General features: G+C 36.7%; 1 protein-coding gene across 1 annotated transcript in view; it reads right to left on the reverse strand.

Annotated features, from left to right (window-relative positions):
- Nucleotides 1–21,065, reverse strand: part of PRMT10 (protein arginine methyltransferase 10) — a 103,478-nt gene that overhangs the window by 26,763 nt on the left and 55,650 nt on the right. Inside the window, exons 2-3 of the mRNA XM_089791313.1 lie at nucleotides 11,173–11,365; nucleotides 10,668–10,773 (exon numbers count right to left, since the gene is read on the reverse strand). Of these exons, the coding sequence (XP_089647439.1) occupies nucleotides 10,668–10,773; nucleotides 11,173–11,365 (299 nt within the window). The remainder of the gene's footprint in view (nucleotides 1–10,667; nucleotides 10,774–11,172; nucleotides 11,366–21,065) is intronic.

Genomic DNA, 21,065 nt, shown 5'->3' on the forward strand with positions numbered 1-21,065 from the left:
TATTTGGTGCTCCAGTCGGCTCACTTGTTTTTTACCTCAAAAACTAGTATATAAGAGAGCTTGTGCACTTCATTTTCATGCCACACTCACACATAAGATATCAATCACACATTATACACATGCAAGGAAACCATTCAAAGCATACATCTAGTTCTCAAAGCATGCCTTTTGGGCTAACCAATGCACCGAACACTTTCATGCACCTCATGAATAAGGTACTGAAGGAATTTCTAGATAAGTTTGTCATTGTTTACCTTAATGATATTTTGATCTTTAGAAAGACAATGGAGGATCATATAATGCATATTTGTAAAGTGTTTGAGAAGTTGAGGGAAAAATAATTGCTGATAAATCCGAAAAGTGTAGTTTCATGAAGGAATTGGTGTTGGGATTTGTAGTTTCAGTAGAAGGTTTGAAAGTGGACCCTAAGAATGTGAATGCTATCCTTGAATGGCCTACTCCAAGGAGTGCTACAGAGGTAAGATATTTTCATTGATTGGTTATCTTTTACAAAACATTTATCAAAGGGTTTAGCAATAGTATTGGCAAGCATTTCTCAAGGTTCAAGGATTCATTGTGAGCATTTTGTCTTCAAGATCTAGCATTTTTGTTGTCCATCAGCAGACAAGATCTACATCTTGGCATTCTTCTTCTTCCTTTGTGCACATCTACATACATGGCTCTATGATTTGGTATTGATTAGATCTATTGTATTTGTGAAAATTTCTTGCATTTCTCATTGAAACTCAACATCAACAACATCTGGCATCGCGAAGCTCTTCCTAAAAAGGGTTTCATCAAATAAGGTGAATTATTTTTTTACATACTTGTCTCTTTCAAGGTTAATTACTAAACAAAGGCTTGATCAAGGAAAGCCCCTCCCCCCTAAGAAAATACCATTTTTCTTGCATGCAAGAACAATTTAAAGAATTACAATTTCGAAATTGGAAACATATTGTCAAAAGCTTTTGGGAGATTCAAGGTCAATTGCATTTCTGAGACCATGTCGACTTGGTGGAACATATACCTATAGATCTGCAATTTTATGAGATTTCTAGGTTTTTCGTCCTAATTCTAGATCTGGTTTCAATTTTTTGTCTTGTAGTTTCCACTCTGTTGTTTTCAAAGCTAAAAGGTGTCTTCCACTATACATCTTCGAGGTTAGACACTTTCTCTCTCTTGTCCTTGTGTCTCAAATTTGATTTTCTTGCTTCAATAGGTTGTATATGCATCCTTTGCATTTAAATCAACTAGCCCTAGGAAAGTTAAACAATCTAGCATTTAATCAATCAATTCAATATAATCACATTGCAAATCTAAAGTTAATAAACATGCATGAAAGAGGACTTGCTTGCGTACTTCCTTGGTATAATTTGGGTTTATTGTTGGCATCCCTTCACCTCACCTGGATTGTGCTATTCTAACTTGGGTTGTATTGAGAGTTATATTTGGAATTCCCTCTTTCTCTTGTATTAAATGGCTTAGGGTGAAGATGTTTAACTAATGAACATATCACATCTACTTTACATTAACTAATCGATTACTTCCATTTTCCGCCTGAACAATAATAAAATTCAGTTTTGGTGTACTCCCTATACTATGTTGATCAATAGAATAAAACTATTTTTGTATCAACAAACTTAGAGAAAGATTGCCAACTTAGTGCACTACATGATTAGATTTATATTATTCCACAACCTGGTGAATAGGGCCCAAGATCGTCCCTATGACAAAGAAAGCAATGGTGGAGTGACAATCATAACTGCAAGACACCTTCCGAAATATTGTTTCCATATAATCAGAATTGGCATAATCATTAAGCATTGTTGGGTTATGGTCATTATCTAGTGCCCAACACAAACTATTCTCCCTATCAAAGTTGACCACCATTGGTTTGTCCTGGTATGATACTCCCTTTTGTCAATGTCTTCTTACAAAACTAATAACAACCCAAGATTAAGATCAATACATTATTGAAGGTCAATTCAGTTCCTTCAATAAAACAAAACAGAAAAGGCACTGAACATTAGAGATAAAACTTATCACAAAAGTGGCCCAAGCATTGCAAAAAGTCCACGTCATGTTTCTCATATTAGTAGGCATCCAATTACCCAACACGACATTGCTTCCAACGATCTTAAACACTTGTCTATATTTGGCATGTTTGCAATTACAAACGTTATGATCATATCTTCCCACATGAGAAGTGCAATGGCATGTTGACATTATTGTTTTAAAGATTTGAACCAAAACATTGAAATGAAGGTGCATTTTTGGCATCTTGTTATGTCAACTAAAATGTTAATACACACACACATATATTCTAGTGTATTTGGCTATGTTGCATTCTTATTGGCATAGTAGTGTACAAACTATTTGCTACTGCACACACACATACACATATAAAATAAAAATCTTGTACAAACGAACCCACAACAAATCCAAACCCAACCCAAAAAAAAAATTGGACAAATTCGAAAACCTGCATCCGTACCTATACCGGAATTCGAACCAGCAACTTAGCATATATTCATACATTTCAATATATATGTAAAACGTTCTTTTTAAATGGCATGTATTGCCTGAGGTTAGCTTCCTCTTTTATTTAATTAATTTCCAATGCTTAATTTTTTTATTAATAAAAAATGCCTTAATGGGAAAATCGATCCATGGATGGATCCTTCCAAAAATGAATGTCCCTATTGTTATTCCAAACATGCCATCCATAGATCAAAAGGGACATCCACACATTGTATTCACTCATCCCAAGAAGGGAGTGGACCATTGTAAGGATAGCACTCATTTTTCACACTTTAAAAAAATTTATCTTGTTTGCTCTTAAAGGGGAAATTCAACCCATCAGTGGACAATTGAATTCCACAATTAGAAAAAATTCCGCTTTCATTAGTCATCTTCAAAGGGGAAAATGACTTGGGTCTAGACAAGTTCATACTCTGCTTTCCAAAATTTGACCAAGTAGAAAATTTGTCTTGTACTAGACTCTTCATTTTCTATTTCTATCTCTAGATTCCAAGTGGTGAAAAACAAACCATGTCTACATAATCCCAACACTTAACGATTTCAAGTAAATGCCATCTAAAGTGGGGAAATTCATAGTATGTCCAGATTTTATCCCCAACACTTGGAAATTTTCATGAAAATGTCAATTAAAGTGGGGAATTTCATGTATGTCCAGATTTTGATCAAAATAAGTGGGGAAATTCATAGTAAGTGTGGATTTTGATCAATGAGTGGAGAAATTCATAGTATGCCCAGATTTTATCCCCAACATTTACAAATTTTCAAGGAAATGTCAATTAAAGTGGGTAATTTCATGCTATGTCTAGATTTGGTTCAAAATAAGCAAGGAAATTCATGTTAAATATGGATTTTGATCAAAATAAGTGGAGAAACTCATAGCATGTCCAGATTTTATCCCCAACATTTCAAATTTTCAAGGAAATGTCAATTAAAGTGGAGGATTTCATGCTATGTCCAGGTTTTGATCAAAATAAGGGGGAAATTCATAGTAAGTCCGGATTTTGATCAAAATAAGTGAGGAAATTCATATTAATTCCAGATTTTGCCCAAATTAAGTGGGGGAATTTGTTCTAAGTCCGGATTTTGTGTATTTTTCTATGTTACCCCAAGTTTCCGAGATGGAGAGACTAAGAAACTAGTTTCTAGGACTAATTTTTTCCTCAGACTAGGGGATGGCAGGGGACGGCAGTGGGAACAGCTATATAAAAAATAGGTAAAGTTTAATATAAATATAGGGAAATTTTAAATATTTGTATGGACACATGGATAAAGAATGCTCATACACAATATGTGCAAATAATTTAAATTGAGAGCTCATGTGAGAGTGGAAGTCAAACAAATAATCAAAATTCAAACATTTAATTATGGGGCAGCCAAAGGATGGGTCTTCCAATTCGCGAGACATCCCTATTTCTGCAACACATCAAATTCTGCTGGAAATGCAACCTTGAGTAACACTGGTATTTTTATAAAGAAAATCTTATTTTCCTTAGGATTTCGGCAATTTGAAGTATGGAAAATCAAGTTATATAAGGATTTTGAGGCCCTTATGCACAAAATATGCCTTTGTAACATGTTTTGGACTAATTGACTAGCCAAAATTTAAATATATTTGGATTTTACGTGGAACCGACTATAACTTGACCCCAAAAGACATCAATTTTAACATTCCTGCCCTAAAGACACAATTGGACCACTTGAATTCTCTACCATCCATCAGTCTTTTAATGCTATGAGCAGCCAAATTTACTGGCAAAACCAAGCTAACCTAAGCACAACGAGCTAGAAGAGGGGATTCCCATTTGCAATGGGATGATGGTGTGAAGAGGTCAAAGCAGGCCCCAAGCCTATACAGAACATTAAAACATTCAGTCGAGCTCCCATATATACAAAAAAACCAGTTAAAAAAGCTGAAAAGTCCATTAATTTCTGATTCAGGCACATATTCATAGTAGACCATAGATCTTATGCATTCTGACCTAGCCCAGAAGTTGTCAAATAGCCTCCTTTTATTTATTCTAAGACTGCTAGCAGCCTATTACACTTGTGGATTATAGATCAATGTCTACACTACAGCATAGAACTCAAGACAAAAAACATTAAAAATCTCCCAAAAGTTCATTTAAGGAAATTGTAAATAAAGAAGGTAGAATAGGAATATAAGATTTTGATGCTCTATCATGTGAATCAAGTATGAGTACCTACTTAACTATTTTTTTCCTTCTCGACACGAGAGATTAGGAAAGGTAAAGGTCTCTAGATAAATCTCATTAATACATGAACTAGGGTTTCAGATATAGCAAAGAATAAAGAATTTTCCAACCCTGGAATCTAATTAGGTAAACTAGACAACTAACTCGTAGAAATAAACTAAGAAACCTTGCCTCCTAATAAAGGACTCTATTTAATTATGATCAGATGGTTTAATTAAAATAGGTTAACATGAAATTTGATAACCAGATTATGATGACTTCTAGGAGTAAGTCAAATTTTAGGGATGGAGGATGTAACACCCCTCTTATCTTAACAAGTATTAAGTGGGGTTTAGAAGATAGTATAAGTACACTTGAACTAGTTTGGGAGATAAGGTTACTTTAAGTAAAATTTTAGGGGTGGAGGATGTAACACCCCTCTTATCTTAACAAGTATTAAGAGGGGTTTAGAAGATAGTATAAGTAAACTTGAACTAGTTTGGGTGATAAGGTTACTTTTGGTACTCTTTGACTTCACAATTTTACAAATTCATACATAGGTAAAACTAAGATAACATCTCACGTACTTAACACAAAAAAATGGTACCTAACTACTCTAAAACCGGTAATCAACTAGGTTCTTATGCTATAATATGTTTATACTTATCATACACATTATTTCTTACTTATGATGTTAGATATTACTTTGCATTAGACACTTGATCATATATTCTATATAATGTCTTTAGGAGATTAGGTATGTGGTTGAATTATATCATGCTTTATATGTTGTTCTAAATTCATTATTTATGCTTTCAATACCTTGTTTATAATGTTCTGATTATTATTTCTTCTTAAGCTAACCCATCTAACCCATGATAGCTTATATATGTGTGCATTTGCTCTGCTTGGTGTGTCTTTTGGATGAGTGGAGGTAATCGGAGTCACTTCTTTGGGAGATCTACATGATGTTGCACTCCACCTTGTCTATCGTTGTTTGTGTGTGTGTGTGTGTGTGTGTATTTTTGTATTGTATCTTGTCAATTTGTGATGCAAGTGTGTGCAAGTACCATGCATCAACTCCACCTAGCTACAAAGGTCTGAGCATACCTCAAAATCCTCGAACCAGTTGTTATTAAAAGGAGATGAAACCATGATCCATACAGGCATCCTTATATCCTCAAAAATCTAATAGGAAGTCAGCCACCTAGTCCGAGCATTATGTTTTTATCATTTCCTTTTATGGTTTGATTAGTTAACTCTATTGTTTAGAATTATGTGTTCATGATCTTGATATTTGTATTTTTATATAAATTGTCCATGATATTTGTTTGGTAAATATATACGAGCATATATGGAAGTACGCATATATACCTATATAAATATACATCGTTACATGGTTAATGTATTTAAGTATTTGTGTATGTTATAAATTGATTGTAAGTGAATTATTTATACACTTAGATATAAAAAGAAATTTATTAGAATATATAAATAAATGAAAAGGAATAAAATAAATAGCATAAGTATTTAGAAGGGGAGTTATAGCATGCATTTAAGATAAAAAAAGGTAATTTGTGTTACCCATGTGGAAGAATATGATATCAAAACATAAATACTATGACCGGCATAAAAAGGGTTACAAAGCACCAAAGAAGGTATTTACATCATTTTTGGACCATTTATTCATTATATACCCCTATAATAGCCTTCATTTACCCCTAATATGCATAAACAAGTTGTAAAATAGTAGTTAATTACATAAAATAAAGGAATTTCGGGTTTTCGAATTATTTTTATTTAAAAGGGTGGTGTCTTTTCCCCTAAAAGGGTCTGAAAGCTATTCAAGAACATATATATGTGGTGTCAAATGTAAATGTGAAGGGGAGGGATGGCTGAAAAGTAAAAGAGAGATTGGTTGTACTATTTATGAATATTTTTATGGAGAAAAATTGATGATATGTGAGGGGGAGTTTATGAATATAATTCTTTGAGGATTTGTAAGTTTATTTTCTTTTGGAGAGAGAGTTTAAAGAGTTGAGAGAGGGACTTATTTTTGTGGGATGGATTCTTCTTCAGCCATGGAGGTTTGTGAAATTAGAGTGGGTTTGAAAGATGCATCTCAAGTGGATCTATTTTACTCTATTTGTCTCCTTGCTCTAGCTTCTGCTGAATCTTCGTAGGACTTGAGGTATGGATTGAAATTATTAATTGCATTATTTATCTGACTAAATATAGATCTATTTATATATTCTCCTTATGTACTGTAACTGTATAATTAATTTCTAGATATTTAGATGTTTTGAGTATCTATTTGTAAAAAATTCTATGTATTTTCCTATGGTATTTAGTCACTAGTTTTTGGAGATATATTATTTTCTGTTAGATTGTTGTTGGTAACTCAAGTCATGAATTATTGTATTGTGATATCTTTCATGTGTTTTTACCCATGGTTTCTTGCGCATGCTACATGATTCTATTATATGCTTTGGAATTATATACTTGATTTGGGGTTTTTTAACCAATTTGACCTTTTTCTTGGGTTTTCATGCTCCCAATTGTTGTTTAAGACACCAGAGGCATGTCAAATTTTTATGTGATATATACCAATTATGTTTAGCATTGAAAATGCTTGTAAATGCATATGCTTGTATTCTTTGTTCCTTTTTTTATTGTTTATGCATTGCGATGCTTATATAATGTGTTAAGGTTTTGTTAAACTAGGTGATATGGGACCCTAACAATGTTGTGCCCTTAAATTTTCTATGATTTTGGTTTTAGATTTTTTGAGTAGGGTAGAGGCCCTAGGTGAGTAGCTCGCCATAGGTGTTGGGACACAAAAGTGGTCACTAGAGGATCCTATGTAGTAGAGACCAAAGCCTTTAGTAGGCTGGCTCGACATGCAAGTTTGTAATCAAGTGGAAATATTAATTAAATAAATGGGTTATTGGGGGTTTGGGTTAACACATTAATCAAGATAAGTGATATTGGGCACACTTGTCCTCTTGTAGTACTAGGGCCATATGTCATCCTATATAATGTCTTGATGCGGCAAGGTGACAATGGTTCAGAAGGTTGATCCCAACATTAAGGAAAGTATGATAAGGTTGCATATACCTATTGAAGTACTAGGACCATATGTCATTTTGTATAAGGCCTGAATGCGGCAGGATGACATTGATTCTTGAGGTTGATCCCAACGTTTGAGGGGTATGCGATGACATTCATCTAGATGCGGTTGAACCCCTAATTCTGCTTTTGCCTCAGGTTGTTCATTTGCCTTGTGATTTCATTTTCGGGCTTTATTACTTGTGTGGCTTTATGTTACCTCCGTACTTTGATTTTGGGGTGTAAGCCTTAGATTACCTTAGAACCTATGTGGATCATGGTCTTATCTCCTAGCTCGGGGAAGTGGACCATTTGTGGCTCCACATAGTTGGGTGGTAAATATTTTCAAGGTATTGTTTGAGTTTTCATGGATGGATTATATGGATCCTTGTTGAGCAGTTGTTAAAGATAAATTCTTTAAGTCTATGTGTTGCATCTCTTTGGAAGAAATCTACATAATATTGTAATATTCTTGAAGAAAGTAAAAGATCATATGTATGTGTACCATGAATTGAAAAGCTATGTAAAAGGGTAAAAGGTAGGAGAAATAAAGGGAAATATGAACATATTGTATTTTTTCAAAAGATAAAAGAAATTATGATGATGCCATGACATAGAATATTTCCTTGTATCTAGATAAAAGTATGATGAACCACATACTCATCATTATGTTATCAAATTAACAATCTAAGTAATTAGTGAATAAAAGATGATTAGGTTTACATGTACGATTGATGGTTTAAATCTATTTCATATGTCTTTATTGCATTTCAAATAGATGTATTTGATTATATGGATTAAGACATTAGTTCCTAATTTGTAAATGGTAATAAGGATGGATAATGTATCAAATCACAAGTAGACGTAAAACAAATAGATGGATTAACTTAAGTAGTAAGGATAAATGTTGGTAAAGAAATTAAGCAAGCAATGAATGAAGAATATTTGTTGAGTTGATTAGATAATAAAAGTTTAACTCTTAAGCTTGGACACTAATGGTGTTAAAGGTGATATGAGGGAACCTGTTAGGACTTTACATTTATGGTTAATGAGCTTAACAAACAAAGAATGTTTTAAAAAAAAATTACTCACCAAACTTAGTAACATTTAGACTTATCCTTTCAGGTTCTCTGGCAGGGCATTACATATACTATGATTCTTTACCCATTTATCATGTCTAACTTTAACCCGTGTATCCAAGCATTGATTCCTTTCACTAACATTAACATTTCTGTATCTTAAGTCAATCCTAGGTGCAATGTTTATCCCAAATCATGTGAAATTGACCACTCACTCCATTTCATCCATAAAGAACCGTAATTTTGGAGGAATCTCTATTCATATTGCTTCTTTTTCTATTTTTTCTGGCAATGTGGGACCAAGTATGGTTTTGTGAGGCTACTGCTACATGTATTTCATCCCTTCAGATTTGACTGATTTCTTTTCAGACAGAAGTCATGAGAGTTAGAGACTGAAAACTTGATATTAGTCCATGGATTTCCCTTAGTGATTCCTGTTTGTCCTCTAAGTCCAACGCCAGATGAATGAATGAATCAATGGCGGACACAATAGACCGTATGAATAAAGTTGAAGAAGCATGTGTGTGTGGGGGATGGTGTGTAGCAGGGAGAGAGGGGTGAGGGTGCAGCGTAGAATTAGGACCACGAAATATAGGCAAGGAGAGTGTTGTAGCATCAGACTCCACCTCCACTGTTAGCATGTACGTGACAGTTCAAGTGCCATCTTAGGTTTGACAGTAAGGAGTCACTTCAGGCCACAGAATTTGCAGTGGGACAGCCAAATAGTTACAGTAGTGCTTTTTGCACAAAAGGCAGAAAAACGATAAAGCAACAAGGCAAGGGCAGACAATGCTGCAGCAATTTGAAATGCATTTAGCAAGCTTTTATACCAGCAAGTATCAGTTGACTCCTCACCGTTTGTAAAATGTAACTGATACGAATACCAAGAGCAAGAATGATTGTAAAAGGTAAGTGAAAATTATACAAATGTCTTTTGCATTGTATGTATTGACATGATCAAGCAACTACAAGATTGGCATTACCAAAATATGAATAATCTTCAAAACTCTATCCTTGCCAGCCACAAAAAACCAAGAGGGAAAAAAATTGATTAAAGACTCTCTCAAATCCAAATTTAACTTTTCAGAATAGTTTTAGGGATAACAGCATATAGGAAAGGAAAAAAGGGCAATAATTAGGTTAGGGATTGCAAAGACCACAAATGAATTCACCAACTCAAATTCCAGATCTATCTAATTATTGAATTCAGATTGTAGATTGATCAAGTAAAACAGCTAACTGAAATACAAGAAGTTTACTTTTAAGCAAAGGAAGTCTCCAAGGAATTGGCATATTGTGTCATTTCGAAACAAAAGATCAAATCCATGAATGCCAGCTGTCAAACAAGTTAGCTATACCTGTGCAGCCAGAACAAATTTTCTATGCAAAGTTGGAAACAATTAATATCAGAGTGCAATGGAACTTCATAAATGAGTTTTCACCTAAACAATGGAAATCTGATCATTGTGTGATTTTTAGTTTAAAAACATACTAAAGGGGTATAAATTTTTTAAAAGACGGATTTAATTTTCTAATCACTCAGTAGTTCACATCTAGAAGTACATTCAGCCTAACATTGCAAACCTGATCGGTTTTCCTAATGTATTAGCTCTTGAATCATCAATCAACAACTTTCATTTGGTTTCAAGATACAAAATAAAGTAGATAAATTCATCAGAATAAGCAATCAAATTATCCAGCTATTTAAAATGTATAGTTTATGGCAAAAGAAGTATGAGAAACATACATAACTCCATCAGGTTTTAACCACCGATCACGGGCACAAATCACAGAATCGAACATAGACTCGCGTAAGAGGAAATATCCCATCCACTCAGAGATAATAACATCAACTGTGAACAAAGGATCCCACAGTATTATCAGAGAACATGGACAACCAATCGTGCATCATGATGAAGATATTCTTGTTCACTATGAAATAAAATTAAAACTCTAATTGGATGATCTTGGAATTGAACAAAGGTAGCCCATCATTTATTTAAATTGAAGCCAAGTCCAGAACACCCACAACATTTAAGGTCGCTGGAACAGATGCAAAGAATTCATAAATCAAGCAAATGAGAGAGAAAGGAGGATAAAGAGGAAAAGGAAGAATGTGCATCTACATGAGACTACAAGAAGCAGGATGAACGATTATTGAAAATAAGAAATCAAATATGTATCTAGGACAAAGCAGCCTACAGATCATTTTAGCATAAGTTCTGTGAATTTTGGGAATCAAATATTCTAACCTTTCTCCGGTAAGGTGATATCTTCCATTGATCCTACGATTACATCAATGATATCAGTCATGCCATTTCCTGCCACAAGTTGATGAGCATGATCTGCCATTTTGGTTGCTTCAACAGCATATACTTTCCTGGCACCAGCTTGCGCACACCAAATCGCTAAGATGCCACTACCCGTGCCTACATCCAAAACAGTCTTCATCCCAAAACAATTATACAGACATACAGTCTTTAATATTAAATACTGCAAAGCTCTACATTTCTGACAAAATTAAAGCAATTCAAGAACAATGAACTTCAACTTACAGACAAGGTACAGCCTATCTTTGCCAGATAAATTTGGCCTGGATTTTCCAGGCACAATTGTTTTCCTAGACTTCCTCGTATACAACTGAAAAGGAATATTGAAAATATGTTTTTCACTTAAAATAGCAGAACTGGTCAACCAGAGTTTCTTTCCTAGTATGGAGAGGCCTAATGCCACATTTCAGATTATTGCCAATTTATACACTGAAAATAATTTAATTTACAAAGGGTTGCTAGAACCTAGATATTCTAAATTTTACGGCATCAATCATTATGTTCATTGACACATAATATAATATTAGAAATATATTACTGACAGGGTTACATTTGTAGATGACAAATGAAGTGAAGATGTGATGCCCCACTCCAACTTTCTCCATTTTAACCCCTCACCAGATAAGAGTTTATCATCTACACAATGAGACTCTGATTTTACCAGGTATTTATGAACAGGATGTATTGTGCTGACCTTTTCACACATTGCCTGGACTGTACCCTTCTGTTATGAACAACTACTCATCTGTGAGGAGCACTTAGTTTCCTTCTCTTGTTTGTTTCTCTGTTTCTTTTTCTTTACTGTTCTTTCAGCGGACACCATCTGTTGCTCTCCTTGCTGCCGTTAGCCCTGATTTACTGTCTGCAGTCCCTTAGACCCTTGTTGGTTTCTTATTGGACGTTAATAAATTTATCTTATCCTATCTCAATATCCTCCACAGGCATCTGTATCTGGTGGAACCCCAATCTCAAATCTATCTTGGAAAAGTAATATGCACCATACAACTCATCTATAAGATCATCTATCCCAGGAATCACATACCTTTTTTTTTTTTTTTTGGTGTGCTTTTGTTTAGACCCCTGTGGTTAGTTGCACATCAGTATAGCATTGTCTTTTTTCTTCACCAATACAATTATCGATGAAAAGGGACTCTTAATAGATCTAATCTGACCCATCTCTAGTATTTCCTTAATTGCTTTCTCTATCTCATTCTTATGTTTCTTTAGATGTCTGTATAGGGTGATAGTCACTGGTTTGGCTCCTTCCCCCAACTTTGTCACATGCTCAATCCCTCTCTCACAAGGTTCTTGGTGAACAATGCTTCCAAACAACACACTAGATTTGGATGTCAATTTTTGAACATCTCGATGGTAACTGGCCATTTGTCGCTCGGTAGGCACTAAAGGCATAACAAGACACTCTCTGACCCATTATACCTGATTATGCTTGAACAATCTTTCCATTCGCTTTAGTGATACTACTCTTGGACTTCCATCGAAAATTCCCCTGAGAAACTACCTTTATTCCCTAATGCCCAAATCTCATATCTAAACTCTATAGATTGAAGGCACACTCAACAAGTCACAACATCCATCTCATACACAAAATGACATCATTGTCTCGCACGTCCACTATAAAGACCTCCTTCAACTCATAATCTCCAATCTAAATACTTAAATTTGGAATCTTCCGCACACAAGAGAGTGATTGTCCACCTGCACCCATCATGTTGAATCCCCCATGTTCTTTTGTCTGCAACACTCCATTTGCTGCAACCTTCTCATCAATGAAGTGTCTGGAACCTATACCTATCAATGCTACCAATCCCTACAGCTGGATTACTCCTCTCACCTTAAATTCAATAGCTTTTTCAGTACTCATGTGTTGGGCAATGCTTCCCACTTGTTTTCCTCTTCCTCGTCATCAAACTTAGACTGTTGATTTGAATTTCTTGATGCAAACTCCTTGGCAGAAAAGTATTCCAACTATTTGACATTAGCCTTAACATTGAACTTATTGGAAGGGTCCCAAAGCTCCCTACATTGGAAACACAAGGTCCTTCTTCTGAGGTCATTTAACCACTCATCGTCCAATATTTTTGAATCACTCAATGGCTTACATAATTCCTTGTGGAGTGGCCTCTTATCTTTGTCTTTCTTTGAGGGAAAGTCATTAGCTTGAATCGCTTCTAGATGTAGAAGCCTCATATCTCTTACATTTTTAATGGTCTCTTTCAAAAGAAGTGGTTCGAGAGCTTTGAACACTTTTTTCAACAAATTTGATAGCCCATCCACAAAGAGCACTAAAATATATGTCATCAAGATGAGCAACCTCTAAAAGCCTGCAATGTATGCATCCACTGAGCTCCATTGCTTCAAGTATGCTAACTCCTTCAAAAGGAGTTTTCGATCTCCTGATCAATCTCTTCGTAAATTACTCATGAGAAGTCATCCTACCATGACCCATGGTAATCATCATATGATACTACCACTCGTGTGCAATACGATCTAAGTGTATTGTTGTATCTTTATAGTATCCTCCTTCAACATCAGATTGAGCTCAAAATATGTATCCACCTTCTATAGCCATGCTCTAGTTGTGGTCTTCTAGACCCATCATTTAAAGGAAATGTGAATTTGCCTACCTTCCATAAATCATAAATCTACACCCTACCACCAATACGGGGTCTATGTTTCATCTTGACATCCATGCAATCCTCAAAAATATGGCCACTTGAACTCTCGGCTTCCACTCTCCCAATCTTGTCAATACTAGTTCAGTAACTCGATGATGTCTAGCAAATTATCTGCTTGGATGGGTGGCCTAGGTGGAAAGGTGGGCATAGTGGTCTAAAACTAATAGTTCTAGTGTGCTGATTAGAATGTCCACCATGAACTGAATTCTCTCCATGACTATTGTTGCCTCCATTAACCCTATTATTATTACCATCTGTGCCAGCATTCAATCTCATCCATCAAGTTGTCATCTGAGTCAATAAATCCACCCTCTCATTGTGTTTTGTCCCCTAACAAGAACATCCAACAGAATTACAAATCATCTGTTTGGTCCTCCTCTTGCATTCCTATGAAAACCTTCTTCTCCTTGTCTAGCATCCCTATATCCCATGGTGTGTTCTCTTTGTTCTTCATCCCTCAAATCTTGGGCTGGCCTATTCCAATAATAATGAAATGTATATGGTGATTGAGATCTTTCATGTCACGGTTCTATCATAGTAAACATTCCAGGATGGTATGATACTAGCTCAGATACCCATTGTAGTATGCAGCCTTGTTCTGGTCTTATTTTTTGAATTTGATGTTTTCATGTGTTTCTTAAGAATACTTAAAGAGGGAAGCTAGAATATAAGGGCATATCTATATTGTAAAGAAATATAGAAATAATATGCTAAAAACCCTTAATCACCCAAAATCTGATAAAAATCTGAAGATGAAATAATATTGCACACTGTAACTCAGATGATTAAATCAGATTATAAGCATAAATTCAACATATCCATTTGCTAAAATAGTAAAAATAAATATAAATGTCTGCAGCAATTATAATCAGCAAATATAGCTTCAAACCTAGCTCACATCAATAAATCACCAAAGTGCCACGAATGATGTAGAAACAGCAATAAATACGGCAACGGTCACACCTGCCAAACTCCTCACAATGGTCACGAAATAATTCAGATCTGCCATATTCACCAGTGAAGATTGAATAAAAAAAATCCGAATAAGCTCTCCAATGTGACTCTTACCCAATCAATCCTCCAGATTGTATCTCTCAACAATGTGGAGAATGTCACCTACAAGGGCTTTCCTCCTTAGAAACCAGCAAGAAGCAAAGTCCCTTCAAGAACAAAAGCATAAGCAGGGAAAACATTCAAAATGTCCAAATAAGATCCCCAATCCTCCTTTTATAGTTTTTTAGTTGCTTTTCTCAAAAAAAAACCTAATTTGCTTTTCCCCATTTTTTTGAGAATGCTTTTATCAGATATATTTCGAAGGATTTTCTTTCCACTATTTTTTCAAGAATATTTTTTCCACAGTTTTTCCAGTAATGTTTTTTTGGCAATTTTTTGAGGAATAGTCTTTTGCTATTTATTTAGGAATGCTTTTTTGATTCCATTTAATAAGAATCAATTCCATTTTTAACCTCCTAATGTCGCATTAAATAATTAAGGGACAACTGTCAAAATAAATTACCTTTGATTTGATATCTGGCTTCTACAGTCCCTTCACTGAATAAATAAAATAACAAGGATACATGGGGGCACATCTCCTGCCCCAAAACCTAGTGTCCTTGTACTCAATCCCTAGCCATTTTGAGGATGGGGGGCTGCCAAGGGAATGTCCCCTGTTGTCCTTGATTACTGCTCAACCCTCCAAAATGCCAAGAAACATACCCTTCCATTTTCGGACTGCCAGTCATCCCCAAAAAACAGCTAGGGCACACCAAGGGGACAGCTAGTCGTCCACAAATGACGGGAGGTTTCCTTGCTTAGAAAAACAAAAAATAATGAATTTTTAATTTGGTTTGCTTCTGATCTCCATATGAGAATCAAAACAATATACTCAAATTTCAAATGTCTGAGAATCAAAATAGCTATACTGTTTTGAAACGTATGAGAAACAAATATAATCAATGAAATACACAATTAGAAGTCACATCTCTTTAATTTTCTGAGTCATGCAAAGTCCAAGTCTCAATATTTTGCTAGAAAGCTTTCATTTTTGAGTTTTGAAATTAACAAATGCACTGTTTTGTTTCTTTATATGATTGTACTTTATTTAGTTTGAAAAATGTTTACTATTTGGCGCTGACCATAGTGGCTAGTGGTTATCATTGGATGATCCACTTCTGCCAAAGGGGGGCAGTAAAATATCCTTTTCTCTATTCATTTCAAACTTATGCAATATACTGCTATTCACTTAAATCAAATTGATTCACAGCAATAAGAAATTGATTCACAGTTCCAAACAGATAAAAAACTACGACAATGCTGAGTAATCATTATTAACTTTTCTTGAGATTTCAGGAAGCTAATTACACAGACTTGTTGATGCGAGTTTTGTGTCACTACATAACATATTAGTAATTGGATGCTTGATACAGAATATCAAATACACAATTCCTCTCTTGAAAAGTTATCTCTCATGGGACACGAGTATAACTCCAATGTTCCTTACACCGTTGGATACTCGCTCAGTTTTATCAATGTGATTTGCTGGTAATCACGTAGGCGGCCTTACGTTTTCTTGTTTGAGAAAAATTTGGATCTTGGTGAGAAAATGGAGATGGTGGTTCGGTGTGAATGCTAGATGATGTTGATAGCGTGATGATGGCAATGTAGGGTGAATGGCGATGGAAGGTGAGAATGCCGATGTTTTGGTTTACTTCTCTAACTAACCTCTTCTAAGCATGAAATTTGGCTACTCAACTACTCCTACTCCTAAGAATGGAAGGTTAGCAGATGGACGGGGATCGAATCTAATGAAGGCTAACCAGCGGCCCTACCTCCATAGATGCAACGCTTCAAAGAAAAGTAAACTAGATCACCACACAAAGCCTCCCAACCAGCCGCTAGGATGCTAGTGGCCTAGTGTTGACCCCTATCAAACATCTACCAAAGCTACCATGCAACAATCCATTTTATTTTACTCTTACTCTAACAACTTGAAATAAAATTGCTTCAACTTGAAAAGAAAATTTAACTATGTGGAAGTAGAAAACATGCAATAACACCCAATGTTCTTAGTCAACATGCAATGAAAAAGAGAGCACTTTGGTATTATTTTCGCAACAATTTCTCCAACCCCTCTCCTTTACAAATGAGAGCCAATGGCCTTATATAGAGGTCCAAAATACAATGGACGGTAGAGATCAAAACAAGATCGACGATCCAGATTGGATCCAAAAACCCTAATTAGGGTTGCCACTCCATCGGCCAATGAGAAGATGCCACCTCATCAATGGACCAATGAAAAAAGTGAAAAAGTGGCAACCAATGAGAAGGCACCAAAATGGTGGCCAATCAGAAACAAACACTTGTCCTATTCTAGAAGAAAGAGAAAGTTGCCACTTGGGCTTACATAAGATGATCTTCTAATATAATTCTTCCTTTTTCTTTTGTTCTTTTAGCTAAGGCAATGAACTTAGCTAGCCTTTCGTTAACTTCTTCCATAGGAGGACAAGGTGTGTGCTTCGCTCGGAGTTCTGTTGACTTTGCCATGCTGTTTGCTGCTTGTAGTATCCTTTTGTGATCCTTCTCATATTCCTTTGCAAACCCAATAAAAGCATTGAGTGAGGAAAGGGTGTTTAGATGTTTCCTTTTGACGGCAGCCTTTCCTAACTCATCCAATCTCGATCCAAATCCTGTCTCACTGACATCCTCCTCTCTAATACCCTCAAAATCAAGCGCCACCCCAACGTCGCTCATCATGGTCGAAATGGAAGTGTCGACGCTTGGGCCGTGTTGTGCAATCTCATCATGAATTTCTTCAAGTGTTTTGAATCTGGTAGTCAATGCGACATACCAAGATTCAACTCTGCTCAATCCTCTCTCATCAACCAACCGGGCTCTTTCCAAATATGCCTCCGGTAGCCTAATGAACGCCTGCAGCCTAGGAATAACCAAATCCTTGATGGGAAGAAAATTCTTCCATTCCTCTTCAAATAATCTGAATTTGTTTCTAACAGTCACCAATGACTGGAATGTTGAGATGAAGGAGGGCAAGAAATTTCGCCCATCTTGGATTGTATCATAGATCCAACCCCTTACTTCATGTAACTGAGCTGATACCTCTTCTGAATTGCTCCCGCTGTCTTGAGGAAGGGCTGCCTGATGCAGCTGTTGGATTGGCTGGCAATCTCTCCAATATTTGTTTTCGGCCTCCAACTTTACTATCCTTTCGTTTGCCTTCCTCAATCTTTCTCTGATTGATGCTATGCCTTCCTGAACCTCCTCACATTCCATATCATCTGTATTTCTTCCCAAATTATGTTCTACTATTTCGTACTCCCGGGCTGCAATCTCATCCACTGCCTTATTGACTGTTGGTATAGCAATCTGAACCCTTCGGTGACCATCACTGTGGCTTCTGATTACCCTTGCCACCGTATTTGCCATTTGTTTTTGGTTCTCGCTATCATCCTTTTCTATTAGTCCTTGGATATCATCAATTGGTGAGCCATTACCACCTCGCCTCTCGGCATAAGCATTTGCCTTAACCATAGTGGTGCAGTGCATCTCCCCAAATCCGGATTCGGTTTGACCAACAAAGCATCACCAACGGCCTTAGACGCCTGACTTATCTCTTCAATATCAATCGGCCCATCTTCTTCTCTACTAGTTTCTGCCATATTTCCTGGCTGGTTCTCCGAGAGAGGGGAGTACTCCGTACTTTCACTGTAGCCACTTGATTCCGAATCAGAGCTCACCTCCACTGCGGCCCCTTTATCACTCGAATTGACCTCTTGGCTTCTAGCCTTAGTTATACTCTCCCTTGACGGCGCTGCCCGCTGTCTCTTGGCTGGAGGTTCCGAACGTTCTTGGCTTTTCTCTACCTCCAAAGCCCTCTTCTTGCTATTTCTAACTGCCTCCGATTGCCGGCCACTTCCTTCACCCTTCTGTCCGATTGATTCTACTAGACCTTCCTTCGATTTCATCATCTCATAAGTAAGGAGAACCTTTTGTCTTTGTAGCTTTCTCAACTTGGCATTATACCACGACTCGGTATGCAAATCTACTGTCCTTGTGACTGCCTCCAAGGAAGGATCCTGATGATCGTCCCAATCCACTGGATTCAACTCTGTTCCAACTACTGTCTCATAGTCTTCTCTCAACACACTACGATCATCTTCCAATTGATCGGGAATATCAAGGCCTCTCCATCTGATATCTCTCATCATGTTCACCGACAATCTCGAGAAAGCTAGCTTTCTCACGTGAAAATCATCCTTTGCATTGGCCCAAAAGTCCTCTATAGTGGGAACATGCTTAAATTCGCTTTCATGAGATGCCTTGATAAGACCAACAGGGTCGAATCCTTGCCTTGCTCTGTACCATTCTAGATGATACCACTCCAATTCCTTTTCCGCAGCCTCAAAGGCGGCCCGATTTGGGCAACTATCATTGCCAATTATAATTGAGAAGGAAACGCCTGTTTTCCCCTCATTCCTCATTACTCTATCATAGTGCTCAAGCTGCCTAGCCAATTCCATCAAAACTACCTTGTCGGGTGGGTATCTTGGAAGCCTCTTGGGACAAACTGTACTTCCTGCCACTCTAATGTATGTGAATTACGGGAATTGGATGAACCAACTCCCAAACTTCTTAATCCTTGCTTCTGCTTCCGATGAAAGTCTCTTAGCAGGCGCCCCTTGTAATACCCTTACTGTCTTCATGGCGAATGCATCGCAAAACATCTTGTAATCCTTGTTATTGTGCAAATGAAGCTGCGGATAGCATTCATGCACCAAATATTGCCCCGGCCCATTACCAATCTCTCCTAAGGCCCTAAGTCCCGGACTCTCATACAATCTAGCAATTAAGTAAAACAGATAGGATCCCATGTAGAATTGCCTTTGGTTTTGAACTGTTCTAAGTTGCAACTCTAAATTTTCACTTATGATCCTAGCCCAATCAAATTTTCCTTTTCCCTTTTCAATTTCATCAATGAAGAAGTACATCCAGTTTTTGAATTGCATAGCTTGAGCTAGGCCCATGATCCGGCTGAGAAGAACAATGAGATCGCCATATTCCGGCTTGAAATCTGCCACTGTAAGCCTTGTTGATTTGTTAACTCCTTTCCTTCCTTCGTGTATCCAATTCCGCTTTAGATGTGAGAAGTAGGCCTCTTGGTTACCTTGAAATGATTTGGCTGCCTGATCCACCATTACAACTGTCATGCCCTTGCTCTGGGGAATATTAAATGTCTCTTCAATTGCTTGTTCGCCAATGTTGGCCAACACTCTCTTCCCTTCGCCAAAAATGATGGATTTACTGTCTAGATCAAATCTGGATGCACACTCCATAATCAATTCCGGACAAGGCAAAGTAGGAGGAAAAGCTGCTGCATGTACAATTCCGCTCTTGTATATCCTCTTTGCCAAGGGGGATTGTCCTTCCTTTAGTCTGTCCCTCATCCGTATCATGTCCACTGTAGCGATATTAGTATCGGTTATTTTCTTCATTTTCGAGAAGAAGGAAGTTTTGGGCGTCATATCCTCTTTGTCTTTCTTAGCATTTGCCCGCTTGGGATTCTTACTTGCACTATCATCCTCCATGCTCGTCGCCCTATTACGGGATGGTAGAGTGGTGGACCAAAAGGCAAGAAGAACCAAGTAGTGCAATTCTTAGAAAAGAGCGAAAGAATGGATGTCAGCTTAAGCACTCCTTGCAACTCTAGATGATGACTTTCACCTTAACTAATAATCTTACAGCAACTTTTCGGAACCCGAGATATGACATCAAAGAATTACAAATCCCTTTGCAAATTAGAAAACAAAGCCTCTAAGCTTATCCAACACTTGCCTTCTATGCAAAAATCAAACTTTCATATGTATCTCTTCTCCCAACAAAATTGCCCAAATCTGATATAAAATTGCAGCCCCTCTAGAAAATCAGAATTTTGTCTTCCACAAATTTCGGCCCCCACAAAATTCGGCTCCCACAAAATTCGGCTAAGCATGAAAAAAAATCTGCCCTTCCACAAAATTCGCCCAAGCAAAGAAGGAGCAAAATCTGTAAAATCTGCCACCTAGGGCACAAATCGCAGCCCACAAAGTGGAGCAAAAATCCCCAAAA

This window comes from Cupressus sempervirens, chromosome 7 (assembly GCF_028749045.1).
Source record: "Cupressus sempervirens isolate cs-2001-9-10 chromosome 7, ASM2874904v1, whole genome shotgun sequence".
In the NCBI taxonomy this organism is placed as follows: domain Eukaryota; kingdom Viridiplantae; phylum Streptophyta; class Pinopsida; order Cupressales; family Cupressaceae; genus Cupressus; species Cupressus sempervirens.